Here is a 24,138-nt window from a genome sequence, read left to right as displayed (position 1 = left end):
TCAACAAAATACGCAACATGTGCATGTAGCCTAAGGGCATGACCAGACGTGGCGGAATTGCTCTGGAATTCCGCTGCGGACAGTCCGCAGCGGAAATCCGCAGCGTACACGTTTCTCCATTGCCTTCCACAGCTTTTTAGTAGGGTTCGTTTACATGTTGCGGACAATTCTGCTGCCGAGCATAGGCTGCGGTGCGGAATTTGGTGCCCGCAGCATACACTGGTTGTTGCGGACGTGTAGCGGACTTGTTGCGGACTCATTGCAGAATTTCTCCATTGACTTCAATGGAGAGTTAAAATTCCGCAATGAAGTCTGCAGATGTTATGTAGATGTTATGTATGCTGCAGAGCGTATTGGTTTTACTAACATGATATTTCTTCATTCTGGCTGGACCTATGTATTTCTAGGTCTACAGCCAGACTGAGGAAGTCAATGGGGCTCCCGTAATTACGGGTGACTACGTGTCTGCACCCATAATTACGGGTGACTACGTGTGTGCACCCGTAATTACGGGAGGGTTGCTAGGTGACGTCAGTAAATAGTCACTGTCTAGGGTGCTGAAAGAGTTAAGCGATCGGCAGTAACTGTTTCAGCACCCTGGACAGTGACTTCCGATCACAAGATACATCAACCTGTAAAAAAAATAGAAGTTCATACTTACCGAGAACTCCCTGCTTCTTCCTCCAGTCCGGCCTCCCAGGATGACGTTTCAGTCCAAGTGACGGCTGCAGCCAATCACAGGCTGCAGCGGTCACATGGACTGCCGCGTCATCCAGGGAGGTCGGGCTGGATGGCGAAAGAGGGACGCGTCACCAATACAACGGCCGGTAAGTATGAATTTCTGTTACTTTTACTAGGGAAAGGGCTCTCCCTTCTCTCTATCCTGCACTGATAGAGAGAAGGGAAGCCCTCTTCTCCTCAATACGCAACGGCTAGTCCGCATCAATTTAATGCCCATTTTAGGCAAAGCCGCAACAGAATCTGCAATGCAGATTCTGTGCGGCATTGATGCGGACAGTGGCGGAAGAACTCCGCCACGTCTGGGCATGCCCTAAGGGTGCAATCACACGCGGCAAATTTAGTTGCAGAAATTTTTCTGCGACTGAATATCAGTACCATTCATCTGAATGGGGTTCTGCATGGGTGCATGGATTTCTGCAAGTTCTATTTAGATGAATAGAACTGATTTTTTTTTCGTTATGTCCAACTGGGCGCGTATTGTGTTTTTAACTGGGCATGTTTACGTGTATGACGCTGACCAATCAGTGACCAGTCAGCGTCATACACTCATCTCCATTGATTTACACAGCAGCGATGTGCAGCCACATAAACAGAGATTAACGTTAATCGAGTGTCCTGATAATGAATACACATGAAATCCAGCCCGGACGTCAAGTGTATTCAGAATCCTGACACTTCTGAATCTTTTCTTTGAGATTTCCAGCAAGGGAAACGAAATCTCGTTTACCTCCGTAATCCCGCGAGATTTCGCTTCCCTTGCCGGAGTCTCACAGAAAAGAGTCAGAAGTATCAGGATTCTGAGTACACATGACGTCCAGGCTGGATTTCATGTGTATTCATTATCAGGACACTCGATTAACGTTAATCTCTGTTTATGCGGCTGCACATCGCTGCTGTGTAAATGAATGGAGAGGAGTGTATGACGCGGACTGGTCACTGATTGGTCAGCGTCATACACGTAAACACGCCCAGTTAAAAACACAATACACGCCCAGTTGGACATAACGAAAAAAAAACGCCCAATTGTCCATTTCAAAGCTCATTTGCATATATATATATAAAATAGCTCATAACTTGGCCAAAAATAAAAACAAAATGTTACTGGTCTCTACATTGCAGCGCCGATCACATGCAATAGGAGATAGGGATTTGAGAATCTGGTGACAGAGTCTCTCTAAGTAAAAAGCAAGATATTGTAATGTAATAAAATTCCATACCCAGTATAAAGAAAAATAAGGTAAAAGCGTTCCTCTGTGGGGATCTATTCTAATTTTTAGTTAAAACAGTAAAAGAAAAACCCTGACTTTTAAAAAAAGACCTGTTAGCTCTTCTACCGTGTGTTTTAATAAATACTTGTATTCCTCATAAAATAAAATTTCAGGAGCACCATTTCTTATAACTCTGTGTTGTGTAATTCCTCTGTTATTCCTCCTGGAAATGTGTGAATAAATTGACAACTGGTCATTACTATACTACTTGTCAATGAGGCATGTCCCTTTACAGTCTAAGGGCAGATTCACACGAACGTTGCGTTTTTGCGCGCGCAAACAACGCGGCGTTTTGCGAGCGCAAAAACCATTTGACAGCTGCGTGTGTCATGCGTGTCTGATGCGCGGCTGCGTGATTTTCGCGCAGCCGGCATCATAGAGATGAGGCTTGTCAACGCCCGTCACTGTCCAAGGTGCTGAAAGAGCTAAATCTTTCAACACCCTCGACAGTGAATGCCGAACACAACAGCGAAAAACCTGTAAAAAAAAAAGATGAAGTTCCTACTTACCGAGAACTTCCCGGCCGTTGCCTTGGTGACGCGTCCTTGGTGACGCGTCCTTGGTGACGCGCCTCTCTTGACATCGGGCCCCACCTCCCTGGATGACGCGGCAGTCCAAGTGACCGCTGCAGCCTGTGATTGGCTGCAGCCTGTGCTTGGCCTGTGATTGGCTGGAGCTGTCACTTGAACTGAAGTGTCATCCCGGGAGGTCGGACTGCAGGAAGGAGACAGGAGTAATCGGTAAGTTAGAACTTCGGGGTTTTTTTACAGGTTAATGTATTTTGGGATCGCAAGTCACTGTCCATGGTGCTGAAACAGTTTAACTCTTTCAGCACCATGCACAGTGAATGTCTCCCGACGTCGCGGACCGGAAATTTTTTTGCCGGGTTCGGCCAAAACGAGTTTGGCCGAACCCGGTGAAGTTAGCTTCGGTTGTCGGGGTTCGCTCCTCGCAAAGACACTCCGTTTGGATGCTTGGAAACAGAAAAGCACGTGGTGCTTCTCTGTTTCCATTCATCCTTTTGACAGCTCGTGCGCTGTTTCAGTCTGTTCGCACGGAAGTGCTTCCGTGCGACCTGCCTGGTTTTCACGCACCCATTGACTTCAATGGGTGCGTGATGCGTGAAATACGCAGAGTTTTTGAACCTGTCGCGTATTTTGCGCAGCGAACAAACGCTGCGCAAAATACACGGACTGTGTGTACTGCCCCATAGACTTCTATAGGGCATTGCGTGCCGCGCGAAAACCACGCGGCCTACACGCTGCCAAATCACGTTCGTGTGAATCCCCCCTAACACTGTCCAATCAATGCTGACAATGTCGGAGTGTGTAGGGATACATGTTATTGACAAGGGGAATGGTAGCAGACAGTTGTAAATGTATTCAAACATTTCCAGGAGGAGTAACAGAGGAATGGATGGCAGAAAGGATGCTCCAGAGTTATTATTTTATGGGTAATTCAAATATATAATAAAACATATATGTCAGATATATCATAAATGCTTATTTAAAAAACAGGAATATAAAGTCCTCTTACCAGCATGAAATGTTTGTGCAAAGGTCTTCATTCAGAGCAAAATCCGTTCCATTGCTAAAAGAAAATTCTGACTTGCTGTGAAAATAAACAGACTAAAAGTAAATGATAAGAAGTTTCTGATGGAAACATTAGTGAATTTCAAAAATGAAAACTTTCAACTTTGTCTCTGATTTGGACCCAACTGAAGTCCATGTTCACACGTACAAAAATAAGTGGCAGAAAATTACGAGTCTGTTTTTATTTTAAGCTTTTTTTTAGGCTTTTTTTGAGACGTTTTTTATAGTGTAAATGGAAAATCAGCTTAAAAAATGTGAAGAAGTGACTTGCGGCTTCTTTTTACAAAGCGTTTTTTTAATTCAGCAGCATAAAAATGCGACGCATGTGAACAGAACAGTGTACTTCCGATTGAACTCAATGGGAAACAGAATTCAGGCTTATTCCAAGTGTATTATGAGGGAAATGCAGCAGTCTGAGCCGGAAGCAGTTGGCAAACGCCCGAAAAACAGCCGAAAAATCGGAAGCAGAACGCCTCCAAACACCTGTCCATTGCTTTCAATCGAGAGTGGCACAAAGAACATCTGAAAATCAGGAGCTGTTTTCTCTTGAAAACAGCTCCGTATTTTGAGATGTTTTTGACTCTGCGTGTGAACATACCCTGACAGCCATGCTGCAGAACTGCAACTCTGTTCCTATTCACTTAAATAGGAGCAGAGCTGCAGTACTGCAGCTCGGCCGCTATTCCGTGACCGGAGCCATCTGTTTCCGGCATGGATATCCGGTGCGGAGGCAGCCGAAGCAGCTGCTCGGTGCGGGGTCCGGGTGTCGGATCCCCACCGATCATATACTGATGACTTATCCTGTGGATAGGCTATCAGTTGTCCGTGCCTGGGCAATCCCTTTAAGGTATTGCATTATCGGAAATTTTCTACTGTAGTGTTAGTATAAGGATCCCTCCCTTTACAATTAGAATACAATAGACAGAATATAGTCTGCTATAAATGGTGCATGCATTTTCTGGACACTGCTTGGAGGGCAGCAGCGGGAAATTAAATTTAGCCCTGCTCATAAATGCTCATAAATGGAGTGACTCTGATAAAACATTATGGTACTGAATTGCTGAAAGTTTTCTTAATTCATTAACCCCTTTAGGACACAGCCTGTTTTGGCCTTGTGGACACAGCCTATTTTTTCAAATCTGACATGTGTCACTTTATGTGGTAATAACTCCGGAATGCTTTTACCTATCCAAGCGATTCTGAGATTGTTTTCTCGTGACATATTGTACTTTATGTTAGTGAAAAAATTTGGTCGATAAATTCAATATTTATTTGTGAAAAACTTCAAATTTTAGCAAAAATTAGCAAAAATTTGCATTTTTCTAAATTTAAATGTATTTGCTTGTGAAACAGATAGTAATACCACACAAAATAGTTACTAGTTAACATCCCCTATATGTCTACTTTATGTTTGCATCATTTTTTTTCACGTACTTTTATTTTTCTAGGACGTTACAAGGCTTAGAACTTTAGCAGCAATTTCTCATATTTTCAATAAAATTTCAAAAGGCTATTTTTTCAGGGACCAGTTCAGTTCTGAAGTGGCTTTGAGGGCCTTATATATTAGAAAGTCCCCATAAATCACCCCATTTTGAAAACTGCACCCCTCAAGGTATTCAAAACCACATTCAGAAAATATTTTAACCCTTTAGGCGTTTCACAGGAATTAAGGCAAAGTAGAGGTGAAATTTACAAATTTCATTTTTTTTGCCGAAATTCATTTGTAATAAAAAAAAATCTGTAACACAGAAGGTTTTACCAGGGAAACGCAACTCAATATTTATTGCCCAGATTCTGCAGATTTTAGAAATATCCAACATGTGGCCCTAGTGTCCTAATGGACTGAAACACAGGCCTCAGAAGCAAAGGAGCAGCTAGTGGATTTCGGGGCCTCCTTTTTTTAGGAATATATTTTAGGCACCATGTCAGGTTTGAGGCGGTCTTGTGGTACCTAAACAGCCGAAACCCCTCCAAAGTGACCCCATTTTGGAAACTACACCCCTCAAGGCATTTTTCTAGGGGTATAGATAGCATATTGACCCCACAGTTTTTTTGCAGAATTTAGTGGAATTAGTCTGTGAAGATGAAAATCACCTATTTTTCTGTGGAAACATAGAATTTTTTCATTTTTACAAGGAATAAAGGAGAAAAAGCACCCCAAAATTTGTAAAGCAATTTCTCCCGATTACGGCAATACCCCATATGTGGTCGTAAACTGATGTTTGGACCCACAGCAGGGCTCAGGAGGGAAGGAGCGCCTTTTGGATTTTGGAGCGCAGATTTTGCTGGATTGGTTTTCAGTGCCATGTCGGGTTTGCAACGCCCCGGAGGGACCAAAACAGTGGAAACCCCCCAAAAGTGACCCCATTTTGGAATCTACACCCCTCAAGGAATTTTTCTAGGGGTATAGTGAGATTTTGGCCCCTCAGGATCTTTTTTAGAGCTAAGGTGACCAAAAAACAGCGATTTTGGCGCTTTAAATTCTTTATTTATTACAGCGTTCACCGTGCGCAATAAATTACGTTTTAATTTATTCTGCCGGTCGGTACGATTATGGCGATACCATATGTGTATAGATTTTTTTACGTTTTGCAGCGTTTGCACAATAAAATTAAGTTTCTATAAAATAATTTATTTTCTGGGACACGCTATTTTGAGCCGTAACGTTTTTATTTTTTCGTCAAAAAAGCTGTGGGAGGTCTTGTTTTTTGCGGGACGGGTTGTAGTTTTTATTGGTACCATTTTGGGGTAAATGCGACTTTTTGACTTTTTATTCTATATCTTGGGAGGGGTGGTGACCAAAAAATAGCGATGCTGACAGTTTTCCGTTTATTTTGTTTGCGGCGTTCACCGTGCGGAAAAATTAACATTATAGTTTCATAGATTGGGTCGTTACGAACGCGGCGATACCAAATATGTGTACTTTTTTTTTAACGTTTTCATTTTTTCCCTATAATAAATGACTTATTATAGGAAAACAAAACCTTTTATTTTTACACTTTTATAAAACATTTTTATTAACTTTTTTTTTACTTTTTACACTTTATATTTTTGTTTATTAACTTTTCTTTTACTTTTTACACTTTCTTTTTTTGACCTGCAGCTCTGATCGCTGCTAGAATACATTACACTACCTAGGTAGTGTAACGTATTCCAACTGTCAGTGTGACGTCACAGTCACTCTGACAGTTGGTCTACGAGGATCAACAGAGGCTGATCCTCATAGGCTGACATACATGGCAGACCTGGGGGCCGTTGTCTGGCCCCCGGGTGCCATCACAAGCATCAGAAGCCCCCACGATTGCATGGGGGCTGCTGATGCGCTACAAACCCGCTACATGCGGAGATCGCAATCGAGCCCCGCATGTAACGGGTTAATTGCCGAAATCAGCGGCGATGAGCCGCTGATCGGCAACACTGGAGAGTGTCAGCTGTCGGGGACAGCTGATCTCCAAGTTCCCGATGCACACTGTCGCCGACAGTGTGCATCGGGAACGGCACAGTGACTTTCTGTCACTCTGACAGGAAGCCTATCAGGACCAGCCGAAGGTTGGTCCTGATGGGCTTCTGTCCATGGCAGACCCGGAAGCCATTGTTTGGCTTCCGTTTGCCATACTAACTATCGGCAGACCCCGCGATTTCGGACGGGGGTCTGCCGATATGTTAGAAACCCCTAAAATTCGGCGATTGCACCCGATCGCCGAATTTAAGGGGTTAATGCGCCGAAATCAGCGGCAAAGGACCGCTGGCCGGCAAGAGGGGAGTGTCAGCTGTCGGCGACAGCTGACCTCCTGGTTCCCGGTGCACACTGTCGCCGACAGTGTGCACCGGGATTAACTCAGTAACTGTACGTCCTCGTGCGGGAAGTAACTTCCCGCAACGACGTACAGTTACGTCCTGGTGCGGGTAGGGGTTAATAGAACCATTAGGGCACGTCCAGACGTGGCGGAGTTTTTCCGCTGCAAATGTTGGTGCAGATTTGGGGCAATTACGCAACGAATCTGCACCAACATTTGCATATTTGACAGATAATTCAGACGTTGCAGAAATCACAGCGGACTTGGCACAGATTTCAGTTTTTGCATTGCAAAGGCTGAAATACGCAGTGAAATTCCGCTTCTTCTCCGCAACAGATAGTGCATGCTGCGGAGGGAAAATTCTGCACCGTAGCCTATGGTCCGCAGCGGAGTTTTCCGCAACGTCTGAACTAACTTGCCTAAAAATGTATAGAAACAAATGTTAATAACGGCCGCTGGAGAATTCCACTGCGGACTGTCCGCAGCGGAATTCAACAGCAATTCCGCCACTTCTGAACGTGCCCTAAAGGAAAGTTTACATATAGCGTAAACACTGCAGAGTTTCAGGATTTTCAGCGCAGAAATTCACAACATAAATTGACATGCTGCGGATTGAAAATCCACACAGCAGGTAAATTTCCACACGTCTTTTGTGCAGTTTTTTTTTGCAGCGTATGGATGAGGTTTGTTGAAAACTCGTCCACTTCGCTGCTACTGTTAGGGTATGTTCACAGGGCTTATTTTCGGCCGTTTTTCAAGCTGTAAACGGCCAAAAAACGGCCGGAAAATCGGAAGGAGAATGCCTCCAAACATCTGCCCATTGATTTCAATGGGAAAAACGTCGTTCTGTTCCGACGGGCCGTTCTTTTACGCAGCCATTTTTAAAAACGGCCGTGTAAAAAAACTTCTTGGAACGTTTTTGGAGCCGTTTTTCATAGACTCTATTGAAAACAGCTCCAAAAACGGCCGTAAAAAAGCCGCAAAAAACGCGAGTGGCTTAAAAAAGTCTGAAAATCAGAAGCGGTATTCCCTTCAAAACAGCTCTGTATTTTCAGACGTTTTTGAGTTTTTAAACAGAAAATCCTGATGGAAATTCCGCAGTGTTTATGCTACGTGTGAGCTTACCCATATGCTGATCTCATTTTGATGCATTTATGGTGAAATGTTTCAGTGTTTTTTGCACATTTTTTGGTAAAAAAAAGCTGTGGCCAGCATTTGTTTTTTTTTTACTGTTTTTGTACCGTTTGGGGTCAGTAGTGGTTTTTTTTTCAAACCGCACCATGCACTAGTTATGGGGTTTTTTTCTTGCCATTTTTTTTAAAGTTATATGGAGAAGCCTATTGAGAAAAACGCCAGGACAAAATGCATTTACATAATTTCACACTTAAAAAAATGCCAATAAACCCCCAAAATATAAACAGGACAAAAAAACTGTCACTTTAATCAGAAAAAAAACTTTATTGTATAACATATAATCAAAGACAAATGTAGAAACACTTAAAAGGAGAAAGTGAACCCACATAAATGGCAGTGAGATGTAAGTACATACACTACCGTTCAAAAGTTTGGAGTCACCCAGACAATTTAGTGTTTTCCATGAAAACTCACACTTATATTTATCAAATGAGTTGCAAAATGACTAGAAAATATAGTCAAGACATTGACAAGGTTAGAAATAATGATTTTTATTTGAAATAATAATTTTCTCCTTCAAACTTTGCTTTCGTCAAAGAATGCTCCATTTGCAGCAATTACAGCATTGCAGACCTTTGGCATTCTAGCTGTTAATTTGCTGAGGTAATCGGGAGAAATTTCACCCCATGCTTCCAGAAGCCCCTCCAACAAGATGGATTGGCTTGATGGGCACTTCTTGCGTACCATACGGTCAAGCTGCTCCCACAACAGCTCTATAGGGTTGAAATCTAGTGACTGCGCTGGCCACTCCATTACAGATAGAATACCAGCTGCCTGCTTCTTCCCTAAATAGTTCTTGCATAATTTGGAGGTGTGCTTTGAATCATTGTCCTGTTGTAGGATGAAATTGGCTCCAATCAAGCGCTGTCCACAGGGTATGGCATGGCGTTGCAAAATGGAGTGATAGCCTTCCTTATTCAAAATCCCTTTTACCTTGTACAAATCTCCCACTTTACCCGCACCAAAGCAACGTCAGGCACTCTTCCAGCATCTTTTCAGTTGTTCTGCGTCTCACAAATGTTCTTCTGTGTGATCCAAACACCTCAAACTTCGATTCGTCTGTCCATAACATTTTTTTCCAATCTTCCCCTGTCCAATGTCTGTGTGCTTTTGCCCATATTAATCTTTTCCTTTTATTAGCCAGTCTCAGATATGGCTTTTTCTTTGCCACTCTGCCCTGAAGGCCAGCATCCCGGAGTCGCCTCTTAACTGTAGACTTTGACACAGGCGTTTTGCGGGTACTATTTAATGAAGCTGGCAGTTGAGGACCTGTGAGGCGTCTATTTCTGAAACTAGAGACTCTAATGTACTTGTCTTGTTGCTCAGTTGTGCAGCGGGGCCTCCCACTTCTCTTTCTACTCTGGTTAGAGCCTGTGTGTGCTGTCCTCTGAAGGGAGTAGTACACACCGTTGTAGGAAATCTTCAGTTTCTTGGCAATTTCTCGCATGGAATAGCCTTCATTTCTAAGAACAAGAATAGACTGTCGAGTTTCACATGAAAGCTCTCTTTTTCTAGCCATTTTGAGAGTTTAATCGAACCTACAAATGTAATGCTCCAGATTCTCAACTAGCTCAAAGGAAGGTCAGTTTTATAGCTCCTCTAAACAGCAAAACTGTTTACAGCGGTGCTAACATAATTGCACAAGTGTTTTCAAGTGTTTTCTAATCATCCATTAGCCTTCTAACACAGTTAGAAAACACAATGTACCATTAGAACACTGGAGTGATGGTTGCTCGAAATGGGCCTCTATACACCTATGTAGATATTGCATTAAAAACCAGATGTTTGCAGCTAGAATAGTCATTTATCACATTAACAATGTATAGAGTGTATTTCTGAATTGGGTGAAAAATTATTTTTATGTAACCTATAATTATCTTCTAAGTAGCTCTGTACTTTTAGTACTGAGTACTTTTAGTATTCAGTTTTTTAGTGCAAATGAGCATAAAAGAGTCATATCTTAATTCGAAAATAGTCCTATCTTCATTCCTCAAGTCTTTCCGAGTTAACCCCGCCTCTTAACTTTTGATTGACAGCTCCTCGCCTCCCCCCAGCACACACAAAATCCTGGGCTTGCGCATCGATGTCCTGTTCTGGTGCATGCACACAATGGGACACCATAGCGGCGCATGCACTGTAACTAGATTTGAGGCCCGGACGAAGCAGGGAAGGGTATCGGACCATACATGACGGGCACGTGCACGCTATCTCAGATGAGATTTTGGCATTCAGAGGGGGACGGTTTTCAGAGGTGGGCGGGCATAAGTAGGGGAACGAACGAGACTGACATAGCAACTTTCTAAATACTTATTAAAAATTATTTTTACTATTTGAGATACAACTGCTTTGTATTCTGTATACAGAGCAGCTGTACCGTGCGCTAAGACCTGAATCCAGCAGGTCAGTGGGACTGATGGGTCCAATGACAGCGGCTCCTGCAAGTCTCTAAGTCGGGAATTTACTGACGCTGCTGTAATGACTGGGTGGGGAGACAGACAGGTGAGCCCTAATCTACCCACCACTCAGTCCCTGCCTACTTGCACGGCCTGTCCTAGGCGACGGCGTACAACTGGGCGACGGTCCCTACGCTCAATAAGTGCACGACAGACAAACAGACAAGGGTACACAGAAGCTAAGGGAAATGGGGCAGTTGCCCACGGCAACACCGTGAGCAACAAGAGTAGTCAACGAGCCGAGTCAAACCAGGAGTGTACGAGGTACCAAACGCAGAGCAGGAGCGTAGTCAGTAAAGCCAGGGTCAATTTGAAGCAGAGGTCAATAGTACTAGCAGGAACAGCAGAGCCAGGAAACAAGACAGAATCACAGGCAAAGAAGAGCAGGAAATGAAGGTATAAATAGACCGAGGGCGGGAGCTAGCTCCGTCTGGCCAGGCTGTGATAGGTTCTCCCACTCCTAAGCCTACCAGCCTGAGTGGTAGCAGATCGAGTCACTCTATCAGACCTAGGAGCAGATGCAGACTGATTAACCACGGGCGTCGACACAGAAGCTGTGTCTGGCAGATCCTTTACAGCTGCCTTCAAAATATGAAATATTATATATTAATATCATATTCATTTATTTAATGCATAGTGTGTTGCATATTTACTTAAAGAGGCTCTGTCACCACATTATAAGTGCCCTATCTTCTACATAATGTGAATCGGCTCTGTAATATAGATTACATCAGTGTTTTTTTTATTTAGAAAAACTATAAATTTTGACGGAGTTATGACCTATCTTAGATTTATGCTAATGACTTTCTTAATAGACGACTGGGCGTGTTTTGACTTTTTGACTAAGTGGGCGTTGTGGAGTGAAGTGTATGACTCTGACTAATCAGCGTCATACACTTCTCTCCATTCATGTACACAGAAATCGTGATCTTGCGAGATCATGATGTGCTGTCACTTACTCACACACTAACATTACTGAAGTGTCTTGAGAGTTAATAGACATCGCTTCCAGCCAGGACGTGATGGCTATTCACAGTCCTGACACTTTGGTAACGTTTGTGTGGGATCTACAGCACAGCAAGCGTAATCTTGCGAGATCACGTTGTAAGCTGTCATTTACAGAGTGATCCCGCGAGATTACACTTGCTGTGCTGTAAATCCCACACAAACCGAAGTGTCGGGATTGTGAATAGACATTGCGTCGTGGCTGGAAGCGATGTCTATTCACTCTCAAGACACTTCAGTAACGTTAATGGCTGAGTATGTGACTGCACATAGTAAGCAACGCAGGATCACTATGTGCTGAGTAAATAAATGGAGAGAAGTGTATGACGCTGATTGGTCTAGGTATGATGTTTTCCTCCATTGGCTTCTCAATAGGACTTCAAAAACTCCAGGAAAAACACATGTTTAAAGGAACCCTAAGTTAAAAACACCTCCAAAAACACATGTAAAAAAACACCATAAAAAGCTTCAAATTTCCTGATGATTTTTACATGCGTTTTAAAACACGGTGTAGAGGCCTAATATCTATAGTGAGTGCTATAAAGTGTGGCAGTGATGGGACCTGCAGGCCATCCATCTACATTATCATACAGTCTTATGTCAGTTATGAGCAAGATTATTTTCCTTTTAGCTTATTAGGGTATTAATTGCATGGTAATTTATATAGGGGCTAAACAATGAAGATCATATAAACAATGTATTTTCCATCTGTCCACTACTCAATAAGAGGCTTGTTCACATTTGTGTTCCGGGTTATATTGTTCTGCTCCGTCATAGGAGCAGAACATCAAGAATACCGGAAACTCGGGTTGCGTCGCATGATGGGACCAATAGACTTTAAAAAGTTCTGTTGGGTCTCCGTCATGGTTTACGTCATTTTGCGCTGCGCTATTTAGTGAGGCAAAAACAACAGAACCTGTCAGGAAGCCACGAACAAAGCCTCCTATTCTGATGCGAACAGAGCCTTAAACCATTCAAATGTGTAGTATGGTTCCTTAGGAATTCTTTTTAGGACACTTTATTATTTTTATTACTAAAAATTATTTACCTTAACCATCTGTTGTCTGAGCTTAGTACTATACTGTCTTCCAGGTAGATTTCACAAGGTGAAGAAAATACTGTGTTGGCTGCCAAAAGTGTCTTTACATCTATCTTAAGGCTTTTTTTCCTGTATTAAGTTATAAGCGCATGTAAAATTAAAGCTTAGTGGATTTGCAGTGATCAAATTTCCCTTCTGAATGTCGATGTGGAGACCATTGGTGTAGTATACCATAGAAGAATTGTGCTGTAGAAAAAAAATATTAATAAACAATGTTAATTATATGTATTAAATACACACACACACACACACACACACACACACACACACACACACACACACACACACACACACACACACACACACACACACACACACACACACACACACACACAATAAAATACAAGGATCAATAGATCAATAGACATATATATCTTCATGGCGTCTAACTCTCCCCTCATATTTGTAAGACTCTACACAACTCCCAACTTAAAGGCTATGGAAGGAATTATTTTTCTTATTATTATATCAATGTGTTTTTAACCCCTTCCCGCTTTGGCCACTTTTGACCTTCCTGACAGAGCCTCATTATTAAAATTTGACATGTTTCACTTTATGTGGTAATAACATTGGAATGCTTTTACCTATCCAAGCGATTCTGAGATTATTTTCTCGTAACACATTGGACTTTATGCTACTGGCAAAATTTGCTCGATATGTTCAGTATTTAATTGTGAAAAACACCAAAATTTAGCGAAAAATTGCAAAAATTTGCATTTTTCTCAATTTAAATGTATCTGCTTGTAAGACAGTCAGTTATACCACACAAAATTGTTGCTAATTAACATCCCCCATATGTCTACTTTAGATTGGCATCATTTTTTGAACATCCTTTTATTTTTTTAGGACGTTACAAGGCTTAGAACTTTAGCAGCAATTTCTCACATTTTCAAAACATTTCAAAAGGCTATTTTTACAGGGGCCAGTTCAGTTGTGAAGTGATTTTGAGGGGCCTACACAATACAAACCCCCACAAGTCATCCCATTTTAAAAACTGCACCCCTCAAATTATTCAAAACAGCATTTAGAAAGTTTATCAACCCTTAGGACGTGTCGAAGGAATTAAAGCAATGTAGAGGTGAAATTTCATTTTTTTTTGCAGAAATTCATTTTTAATCCATTTTTTTTGCAACACAGAAGGTTTTACCAGATAAATGCAACTCAATATTTATTGCCCAGATTCTACTGTTTTAGGAAATATCCCATATGTGACCCTAGTGTGCTTATGGACTGAAGTACAGCCCTCAGAAGCAAAGGAGCACCTAGTGGATTTTGGGGCCTCCTTTTTATTAGAAAATATTTTAGGCACCATGTCAAGTTTGCAGGGCTCTTGCGGGGCCAAAACAATGTAAACCCCCCAAAAGTGGCACTATTTTGTAAACTACACCCCTTGAGGAAATTATCTAGGGGTATAGTGTGCATTTTGACCCCACATGTTTTTTTCAGAAATTATTGGAAGTAGGCCGTGAAAATGAAAATCTAAATTTTTTCAAAGAAAACGTAGGTTTAGCTAATTTTTCTCATTTCCACGAGGACTAAAGAAGAAAAAGCTCCACAACATTTGTAAAGCAATTTCTCCTGAGTAAAACAATACCCCACATGTGGTCATAAATGGCTGTTTTGACACACGGCAGGGCTTAGAAGGGAAAGAGCGCCATTTGGCTTTTGGAGCTCATTTAGCAGGAATGGTTTGCGGAGGCCATGTCGTATTTGCAAAGCCCCTGCAGGGCCAAAACAGTGGAACCGCCCCACATATGACCCCATTTTGGAAACTACATCCCTTGAGGAAATTATCTAGGGGTATAGTGAGCATTTTGACCCCACAGGTTTCTTGCAGAAATTATTGGAAATAGGCAGTGAGCATGAAAATCTACATTTTTTCAAAGAAAATGTAGGTTTAGCTTATTTTTTCTCATTTCCACGAGGACTAAAAGAGAAAAAGCTCCACAACATTTGTAAAGCAATTTCTCCCGAGTAAAACAGAACCCCACATGTGGTCATAAACAGCTGTTTGGACACACGACAGGGCTCAGAAGCGCCATTTGACTTTTGGAACTAGGATTTAGCTGGATATGTGTGTGGACGCAATGGTGCTTTTGGTATAATAAAGGGGTTAATGAAGCATGAAAATACAAATTTATGGATGTATGGTACTACTTGAAGCAATCCTTGAGACACAGGCCTGGTTTTTCAGGGCAGGTTTCACAGTGGTAAATAGTGTCTTTTCTTATTCCTCTTTTGGAACACACTCTGCACCTTTTTGTGTCCTTCCCTTCTTTGCAATTTGGGGCACTTCATTGGGGAAATGTTGCCCTGGTACAATACGTGGACCATCGCTACCAGCAGATGTGCTTGTGCCCTCCCCTGCCTGGTTCCCAAATAGAAGTGCCTTGATCACCACCTCTTGAAAGCACATCGGGATAGTACGTAAGCGTTATACAATGCCATCTGTATAATGTGCACGGCCAGCTTTTTGTACCATGGCTTTGTTTTCCGTAGGGCACTATAAGGCTTCAGTACTTGATCAGAGAGATCAACCCAGCCCATGTACTTATTGTAGCCCAGGATGCAATTTGGCTTCTGGGTCACTGTGGTGGTACCTCGTTCAGGGACAGGGGTGCTGCCGCTGCCATCAATTGTGGTCAATATAAGGACATCCCTCTTGTCCTTATATTTGACAAACAGAATGTTCTCGCTGCATAGTTCTCTGCTCTCACCCCTTCTGAGGCTTTGGCTAAGCAGTGTTTTAGGGAGGCCTCTCTGATTTTTGCGCACAGTACCACATGCTACAGTGCTTCTGGCAGAAAGGCACCTAAATAGTGGAATGCTGGTATAGAAGTTATCCACGTAAAGGTGATAACCCTTGTCCAGCAATGGGTGTATTAAATCCCACACTATTTTCCCACTAACTCCCAGGAAGGGGGGGGGCATTCTTGGGGTTCAATAATAGAGTCCTTCCCTTCGTAAACCCTAAACCTGTGTGTATACCTAGATGTACTTTCACACAGTTTGTACAATTTAATTCCATACCTTGCCCTCTTATTGGGCAGGTATTGGCGGAATTTAAGCCTCCCCTTAAAATGAACAAGGGACTCATCTATGGAAATATATTTATCGGGGGTGTACAGTTGTGAAAATTTGGTGCAAAAATGATCAATGTATGGCCTGATTTTAAATAGACGGTCAAATGTGGGGTCGTCCTGGGGCGGGCACTGTGTATTATCATTATAATGCAAGAATTTTAAAATCGCTTCAAAGCGAGTGCGGGACATGGCCATACGGTAAATTGGGGTGTCGTACAAAATATCCGCACTCCAGTATTGCGTAACCTCTGGCTTCCTCACAAGGTCCCATATGCAGCACAAAGCCCCAAAATGTCATCATCTCCGCTGCATCTACTGGGGTCCACCTAACAAATGATGAAGTGGGGTTTTGGGTTAAAAATTGTTGGGCGTACAGATTTGTCTGGGCCACTATTAAGTTAATAAACTCCTCAGAGAAAAAGACCTTGAAAAAGTCAATTTCTGTGAGGCCTTCAGTCTCAAATTGAATTCCTGAGCTGTCTATAAAATCAGGAATTTGAGTCTCATAATTTTCGGGGAGTGGAGTCAATCATTGGGGTTGCCTCAGCTGCTCTCCTGGATCGCCTTTGGGAGGGTTCCTCATCACTGGAGGAGGAGGAAGAGGAGGAAACTAAAAGGAGTGGGGCATATTCCTCGTCTCCCTCGCTGGCCGAATCAGTGTCAGAGGCAATGATGGCGTATGCCTCCTCGACTGAATACATCCTTCTGGACGATTGAGACATTTTGATTTATTACAGGGGGTTGTGTGGTGTTTTTACACATGTAATCAACTTTTATTTTTACACAGGGGGTGTGTGTGTGTGTAGTGTTTTTACACGTGTATAGTGAACAGAAATTAGAAGATAAGAATTTTTATTTTATTTTTAAAAAAGAGAAGAGAAGAAAAGGAAAAAAAAAGAATAGAATTTACTGTACGATCGTCATTTAGAAAAAAAACAACTGAACGTCCATCAGTAACTGTCAGTAACTATTACTAAAAAAAACCTGTAGTCTAACTAACGTGCTACAATAAAACTAGGAGCTAAAAATTTACTGGACGAACGTCAGTAAAAAAACAACTGAACGTCCGTCAGTAACTGACGCTATCTATTACTAAAAAAAACCTGTAGTCTAACTAACGTGCTACAGTAAAACTAGGCTCTAAAAATTTACTGGACGAACGTCAGTAAAAAAAACAACTGAATGTTCGTGAGTAACTGACGCTATCTATTACTAAAAAAAAACTGTAGTCTAACTGAACTACGGTAAATTTCTACTAAAAAAGTTGCTAGATATATCTATCTAGATCTAAAACTAAATGAACATTTCTAACGCTGCGTATGCTACCCTAACTCCCTACCTACTAGCTACCACTAACTACTATTGTATTTTACATTTTATAGCGTATTAGAAAAAAAAACAACTGAACGTCCGTCAGTAACTGTCAGTAACCATTAATAAAAAAAACCTGTAGTCTAACTAACGTGCTACAGTAAAACAAGGCGCTAAAAATTTACTGGATGAACCTCAGTAAAAAAACAACTGAACGTCCGTCAATAACTGATGCTATCTATTACTAAAAAAAACCTGTAGTCTAACTAACATGCTACAGTAAAACTAGGCTCTAAAAATTTACTGGACGAACCTCAGTAAAAAAATAACTGAATGTCCGTCAGTAACTGACGCTTTCTATTACTAAAAAAAACCTGTAGTCTAACTAATGTGCTACAGTTAAACTAGGCTCTAAAAAAAACTGAGCGTCCGTCAGTAACTGACACTATCTTTTACTAAAAAAACTAGTCTAACTGAACTACGGTAAATTTCTACTAAAAAAGTTGCTAGATATATCTATCTAGATCTAAAACTAAATGAACGTTTCTATCGCTGGCCGTATGCTACCCTAACTCCCTACCTACTAGCTACACCTAACTACTATTATATTTTTAATTTTATAGCGTATTAGAATAAAAAAACCTGCGCCAGAAAATATGCTGATCAGGTGCAGGTGAGAAAAAAAAGACCTAAAAAAACCTGCGTCAACAAATTACCACAGATGCTGATAACTAATCAGCAATCTGTGGCCGCAGGGTGCACACAGGTAGATGGTACAAATTTATAATTGGAAAAAAATGACAAAAATAAAAAATTCCTTGACCAAAAGTTGAGCACAAATGCCGATCAGTGATGGCGGTCACTGATCAGCGCTCAGCGGTCACAGGACCCACACAGGTAATTGGTGTGGGTGATAAAAGGTACAAAGAAAGAACCTGCGGAAAAAAAAACACGGATGCTGATCAGTGATGGCGGTCACTAACCAGCACTGCGTGGCCGCAGGGCGCACACAGGGAGATGGTGCAAATTTTTTTTAAAAATGCTGCGCCAAAAATTGAGCACAGATGCTGATCAGTGATGGTGATCACTGATCAGCGTTCAGTGTGCACAGGACTCGGACAGGGAGGGGGTGGGGTGGGAAAGGGGGGGCAGATTGGGACAGGGAGGGGGTGGATTGGAACAGGGACAAGGACAGGCCTAAGGACAGGGAAAGGGCCAAAAAAATCTATCTGATCACAAAAAAAAAAGACTGCTGGTGATCAGAGAGAAGTAGCAAGATATGACACTTCTTTTATACAGTAGTGCAGATCGCACTACAAATCCCAGCATAGCCTCAGCAGACAGTCTCTCAACCGCTCTGCACGCTGCCTCAAACTGGAATGGCGGCGTGTAGAGCGGTCACGATGTCCAAAACACTCCCCGGTGCTCTGATTGCTTCGGTCATTACAGACCGACCAATCAGAGCGCTCCTAGAGGTGGCATCACTGCCACCTCCCTAGGTGACGATGGTAGCGATGGATGTTGTCTTAGACAGCACCAATCGCCCCTGTGTCTAACTGTGCCCTGTGACTCCAGGGCACAGTTTTAACAAAAATGTCTGCTATTGGCCGGTCAAAATTGACTGACCAATAGCAGCGATCGCCGATGTGGGGGGGCCGAAACGGCACCCTGGGCGAGTAGTAGAGATGGCCTGCTGTCAGCGACAGCAGCCATCTTTACTTTGTCACGGTGCAATTAGCACCGATGACCGTTTCCTGTTGCGCAGTACCTATACGGCGCTTTGCGGGAAGCACCTCCCGACAGCGCCGTATATATACGGCGGATGTCGGGAAGGGGTTAAGTGACTTTGATGAAAATTTTGTTTTACTTAATACAGCTCCTATGTATACATAGAATCTGTATCGTTCTCTCTCAACCGATTCCGTCAGTTCAGCTGAGCTGACAGGTCCTGGTTGTCTCTGTCACACTTGATCAACCTTCTAAAAATCACATCTAAGTTTCACAAAAGTGGCAAGGTTGGAACAAAAAGGCCAAAAGTCGCAATTTGCCCGACAAATTGTAACTTTAGGGCCCTTTTGTGACTTTTCTACGCTGGAAAACTATCATCGAAGGGTTGATAAATCACCCCCATTATGTATAAAGGTTTTGAGTCTAGACATAAGTGAGTATTTTCTATACATAAAAATATCTGGGCTCTCCTCCGCAAAGAATGGAAGAAACCTCAAAAATAAATAAATCTTCATTACTAAATTAGTAAAAAGGAAATACCCGTATGATGAACAAGAAACCGCTGCCTGGGACAGACTTTTCAAAATAGATGTAACTTTGAAAAGGTATTTCGAAAGGCTTTGCTCCCATTTGTTAGTTTCTTAAATATTCTATGGACAAAAAAGCTGAAGGATTTCTTAGAAAAACTTGGGAATTGTACGCGGCAGCTTTTAAGCCTAATATAGAAGCAACCTGTGTAGCCAGATCCCTATTAATCTAGATCAATCAGTCTCATTTGCAGAACAAAGTGCCTTGCAAAAATCTTCTTGCCTCTCTACCCACTCTTAAAAAAGCACCAGGATTTATGGCAGATGCTTTGGCAGAATCCCTTAGGCTCTCCGCATGATCATCTGCTCTCTCAAATTCAGCCAGACATGTACTAAGGCTTAAAGGGTAACTAAACTTTGAAAAAACTTTTGACATATAGTGACATATAGTTTTGATCGGTGCGGATCAGAGCACTGAGACCCCCAGCGATCGCTAATATGAAGCGGCTGAAGCGTTCGGGTGAGTGATGTGCCTCTTTGTTTCTGATCGGCTATCCTCGGATCCTGTGCCGATCAGAAACTAAGCAGCACAGCACTCACCCGAGTGCTACTGTCGCTTTTTTAGCAATCATGGGGGTCTCAGTGCTCAGATAAGAATTGGTATTCCATGTAATAAGAATTTTTTGTTTGGCTCAGTCCTGGATGACCTCCTAGATAAAGCAGGAGATAGGAAGAAGCGGTTTCCTACAAACTTCAATCCTGAACAGAATATGCTATTTCGTCCCTACTGAAGATTTAATAATTAACGTAAAGGGAAAAAGAAAGGAGGAAGATGGAAATTTTCCAAAACATTAAAAAAATATTTTTTTGCCAGACTTCCGATCCCTCATGAAAATCAGGTCCCCAGTGATGCCAGTGAGCGAGGAGAGGGAAGGCTGTCCTGATTTCTTCCAGCTTTGGAAAAAATATCCAGCAGCACCTGGGTACTAGACATCATCAGAGAATTTGTCAAATTAAATTTCTGCTCCCTCAGATAAGTCAGGCCTCTCAGATAAATCAGTCTACTATGTATCAAGAAATCGAATCTCTAAAGAGAAAAAAAGAAGTTCTCATTCCTTTTCTGCTGGAAGAAGAAAATAAGGGGTTCTACTCCTCCCTATTTCTGGTAAAAAAAAAACTACAACGAATTATACAGAAGAATCATCAACTTAAACCCATAAACAAGTTTCTTAGATATTAAAAATTCAAAATGTAGACAATAAAATCTACAAAAAATCTTCTATCACCAAAATATTTTATGGCATCGATAGATTTAAGAGATGGCTACATCCCAGTCCATCAAGTGCTTCAAAGATTTCTTCAGGTAGCTATTGTAAAACGTTCTCAATTAGTTCATCTACAATTTTACGCCCTGCCTTTCAGGATACCAATTGCTCCACGAGTCTTCACAAAAGTGGTTGCAGAAATGTCAGGCCACATAAGGTAAGGTCAGGGAGTCTATATTCCCTATTGTAATGTCCGTGGCTGCGGGCTGTCAGCTCCAGCCTCCCGCTGACAGCCGCAGCCACGAGTCAGCAAGCGCTGGCCCCAGCCTCCTCCTCAGGAGACGCCAGTGCTTGCATCCACTCACCTCCGCCGGAGCCCGCAGGGTGCGCGCGCACGCTCGTCCCCGCTCTTAAAGGGGCAGCGCGCGCACCGGACATCTTGAACGACCTTTGACCCGTGAGTACCCTGGGCTATAAGAGGGGTCCAGCCCCCTAGTTCGATGCCTGAGCGTTGTTAGTTTTCCCAGTCTGTCTTGCAAATGGTCCCTTAGTGTTTCCCGTTCCTGTTGTTACCCGTACCTTGTTCCCCGTTCCTGTTTCCCGTGCTTTGCCCTAGTATCTAGTCGTGCCACGTCCTGTGTCATCTGCCACGTCCAGAGGAATCTGCCATGTCCCGTGTCATCTGCCACGTCCAGAGGAATCCTCTACTTTCTGTGTCATCTGCCACGTCCGGAGGAATCCGCCACGTCCTGTGTCATCTGCCACGTCCGGAGGAATCCACCACGTCCTGTGTCATCTGCCACGTCCGGAGGAATCTGCCACGTCCGGAGGAATCCACCATGTCCTGTGTTATCTGCCACATCCGGAGGAATCCGCCACGTCTGGCGCAACTTGCGGCTCCTGTGTCATCCGCCTTGTTTGGCGCCATCTGCTGCACCCATCTCATCTGTGCCAGAGCTGCGGCCACCATCTGGACTATTCAGGTACCCTTGTGCGGGACATTGTATTTCTGGGGTGTCCTGTTGTTTGGCCAGCTGCCTCCCCGCTGCGGCGGTACGGCCTAACCCGCTTCGTGACAGTACGCTCAGGCCATGGACCCCGCTGGTCAACCTGCGACGTTGTCTACACAATCCATGCTGGCTGAGATGGAGGATCTCCAGTCACGACAAGACCAGCTCCTCCTGTCAGTGAACGCCATAGCCCATCGGCTGCTTGCTCCGTCCACAGTCATCACCGCACCCGTTCCTGCGGTTCCGCCTGCTACACTTCCTGTCTGTACCGGTACCAACCCCCTGTGTTTCTTGCCGCTACCTCCACGCTATGACGGAGATCCGAGGTCCTGCAGGGGATTTTTGAATCAGTGCCTGATCCATTTCAGACTACATGCCAGGTCCTTCTGCTCGGATGACGTCCGGATCGCCTTTATCATCTCTCTCCTTACCGGCAAAGCCCTGGCATGGGCCAATCCTCTGTGGGAACATCAGGGACCTGAGACCCGGGACTTGCAGTGCTTCTTACGGACCTTCCGCTCGATCTTTGAGGAACCCGGAAGAGTTTCTTCGGCTGCTGCATCCCTGCTAACCCTACACCAGGGAGACCTCTCCGTGGGCGAGTATGCCATTCAGTTCCGTATCCTGGCTGCTGAATTGACCTGGAACAACGAGGCTTTGGTGGCTACATTCTGGCAGGGACTGTCTTCAGGGATCAAGGACGAGCTGGCTGCTCGCGATCTGCCATCTACCTTGGACGATCTTATCCTACTCGCCTCCCACGTCGACATGAGGATCCGGGAACGTTCCCAAGAGGTTCTCCGGGAGAGAGAACTTCCTAGGCTGGATTCTGCTGTCCCGCAATCCTCCTCAGTCGTCCCACCAGAGTACCCGATGCAGAGTAATTATGTTAAATTGTCTACCCAGGAGAAACAACAAAGACGCACTTCTGGACTTTGTTTCTATTGCGGCCATGGAGGCCATATTGTGCGTCTGTGCCCCCAGAGGCCGGAGAGACCCCATTGCCTAGTATTGGTTGGAGAGACAACACTAGGTGGAACAGAATCTAACAGAGGATTCGCTTCCAAACTGACTATTCCTGTGACCCTGGTATCCGGCGACAGGACGCATCAAGTCTCTGCCTATCTTGACTCTGGCTCTGCTGCAAATTTCATCCAGAAAGAGCTTGTGGATCATCTTCAGCTGCCCACAGTTCCCCTGGAGACATCTTTGGCTGTGGCCTCAGTTAATGGACTGCCTCTGCCTGATCCCATTATCTCTAGAACCAAGCTGTTGAAGCTCCAGGTTGGAGTACTTCACTCTGAATTTATTTAGTTCCTTGTTTTGCCCAAGGCCATCAATCCTGTTCTGCTGGGCCTGCCTTGGCTTCGACTTCATGCCCCAGTCCTGGACTGGAACTCTGGAGAGGTTCTCCAATGGGGCACCAAGTGCCATGGTCGTTGTCTGTTGCAGATCCATCCTGTCAAGCCTTCTCTGCCTCAGTCGCTGTCGGGACTGCCTCCCCATTTTGCTTAGTATGCAGATGTTTTCAGCAAAAAGGAGGCTGAGACGCTGCCTCCACATCGCACCTATGACTGCCCCATTGAACTGGTTCCTAATGCCTCTCTTCCCCGTGGACGGGTATATCCTCTCTCCTTGCCTGAGTCTCTATCCATGTCGGCCTATATAAAGGAGAATCTGTAGAGGGGTTTTATACGAAAATCTTTCTCCCCGGCCGGGGCTGGATTCTTCTTCGTTAAAAAGAAGGATGGATCCCTTCGTCCCTGCATTGACTACAGAGGCCTCAACCTGATCACAGTTAAGAACAAATACCCGTTGCCACTCATCTCTGAGCTATTTGAGCGCATACGTGGGGCCAAAATTTTTTCTAAGCTAGACCTGCGTGGGGCTTACAATCTAGTCCGGATTCGCCGGGGTGACAAATGGAAGACGGCATTTAACACCCGGGACGGGCACTACGAATACCTGGTGATAACCTTCGGACTGTGTAACGCTCCAGCAGTGTTTCAGGAGTTCGTTAACGACATCTTCCGAGATCTACTCTATGTCTGTGTTGTTGTTTATC

At 43.5% G+C, this 24,138-nt stretch overlaps 1 protein-coding gene across 1 annotated transcript in view; it reads right to left on the bottom strand.

Moving 5' to 3' along the window:
* The window catches only part of LOC142741821 (uncharacterized), a 92,257-nt gene that overhangs the window by 8,826 nt on the left and 59,293 nt on the right, over positions 1–24,138 (bottom strand). The window contains exons 10-11 of the mRNA XM_075851150.1: positions 13,211–13,335; positions 3,546–3,620 (exon numbers count right to left, since the gene is read on the bottom strand). Of these exons, the coding sequence (XP_075707265.1) occupies positions 3,546–3,620; positions 13,211–13,335 (200 nt within the window). The remainder of the gene's footprint in view (positions 1–3,545; positions 3,621–13,210; positions 13,336–24,138) is intronic.

The sequence above is a fragment of the Rhinoderma darwinii genome, chromosome 2, assembly GCF_050947455.1.
Source record: "Rhinoderma darwinii isolate aRhiDar2 chromosome 2, aRhiDar2.hap1, whole genome shotgun sequence".
Taxonomy (NCBI): Eukaryota; Metazoa; Chordata; class Amphibia; order Anura; family Rhinodermatidae; genus Rhinoderma; species Rhinoderma darwinii.
This window is presented reverse-complemented; position numbering and strand designations above follow the sequence as displayed.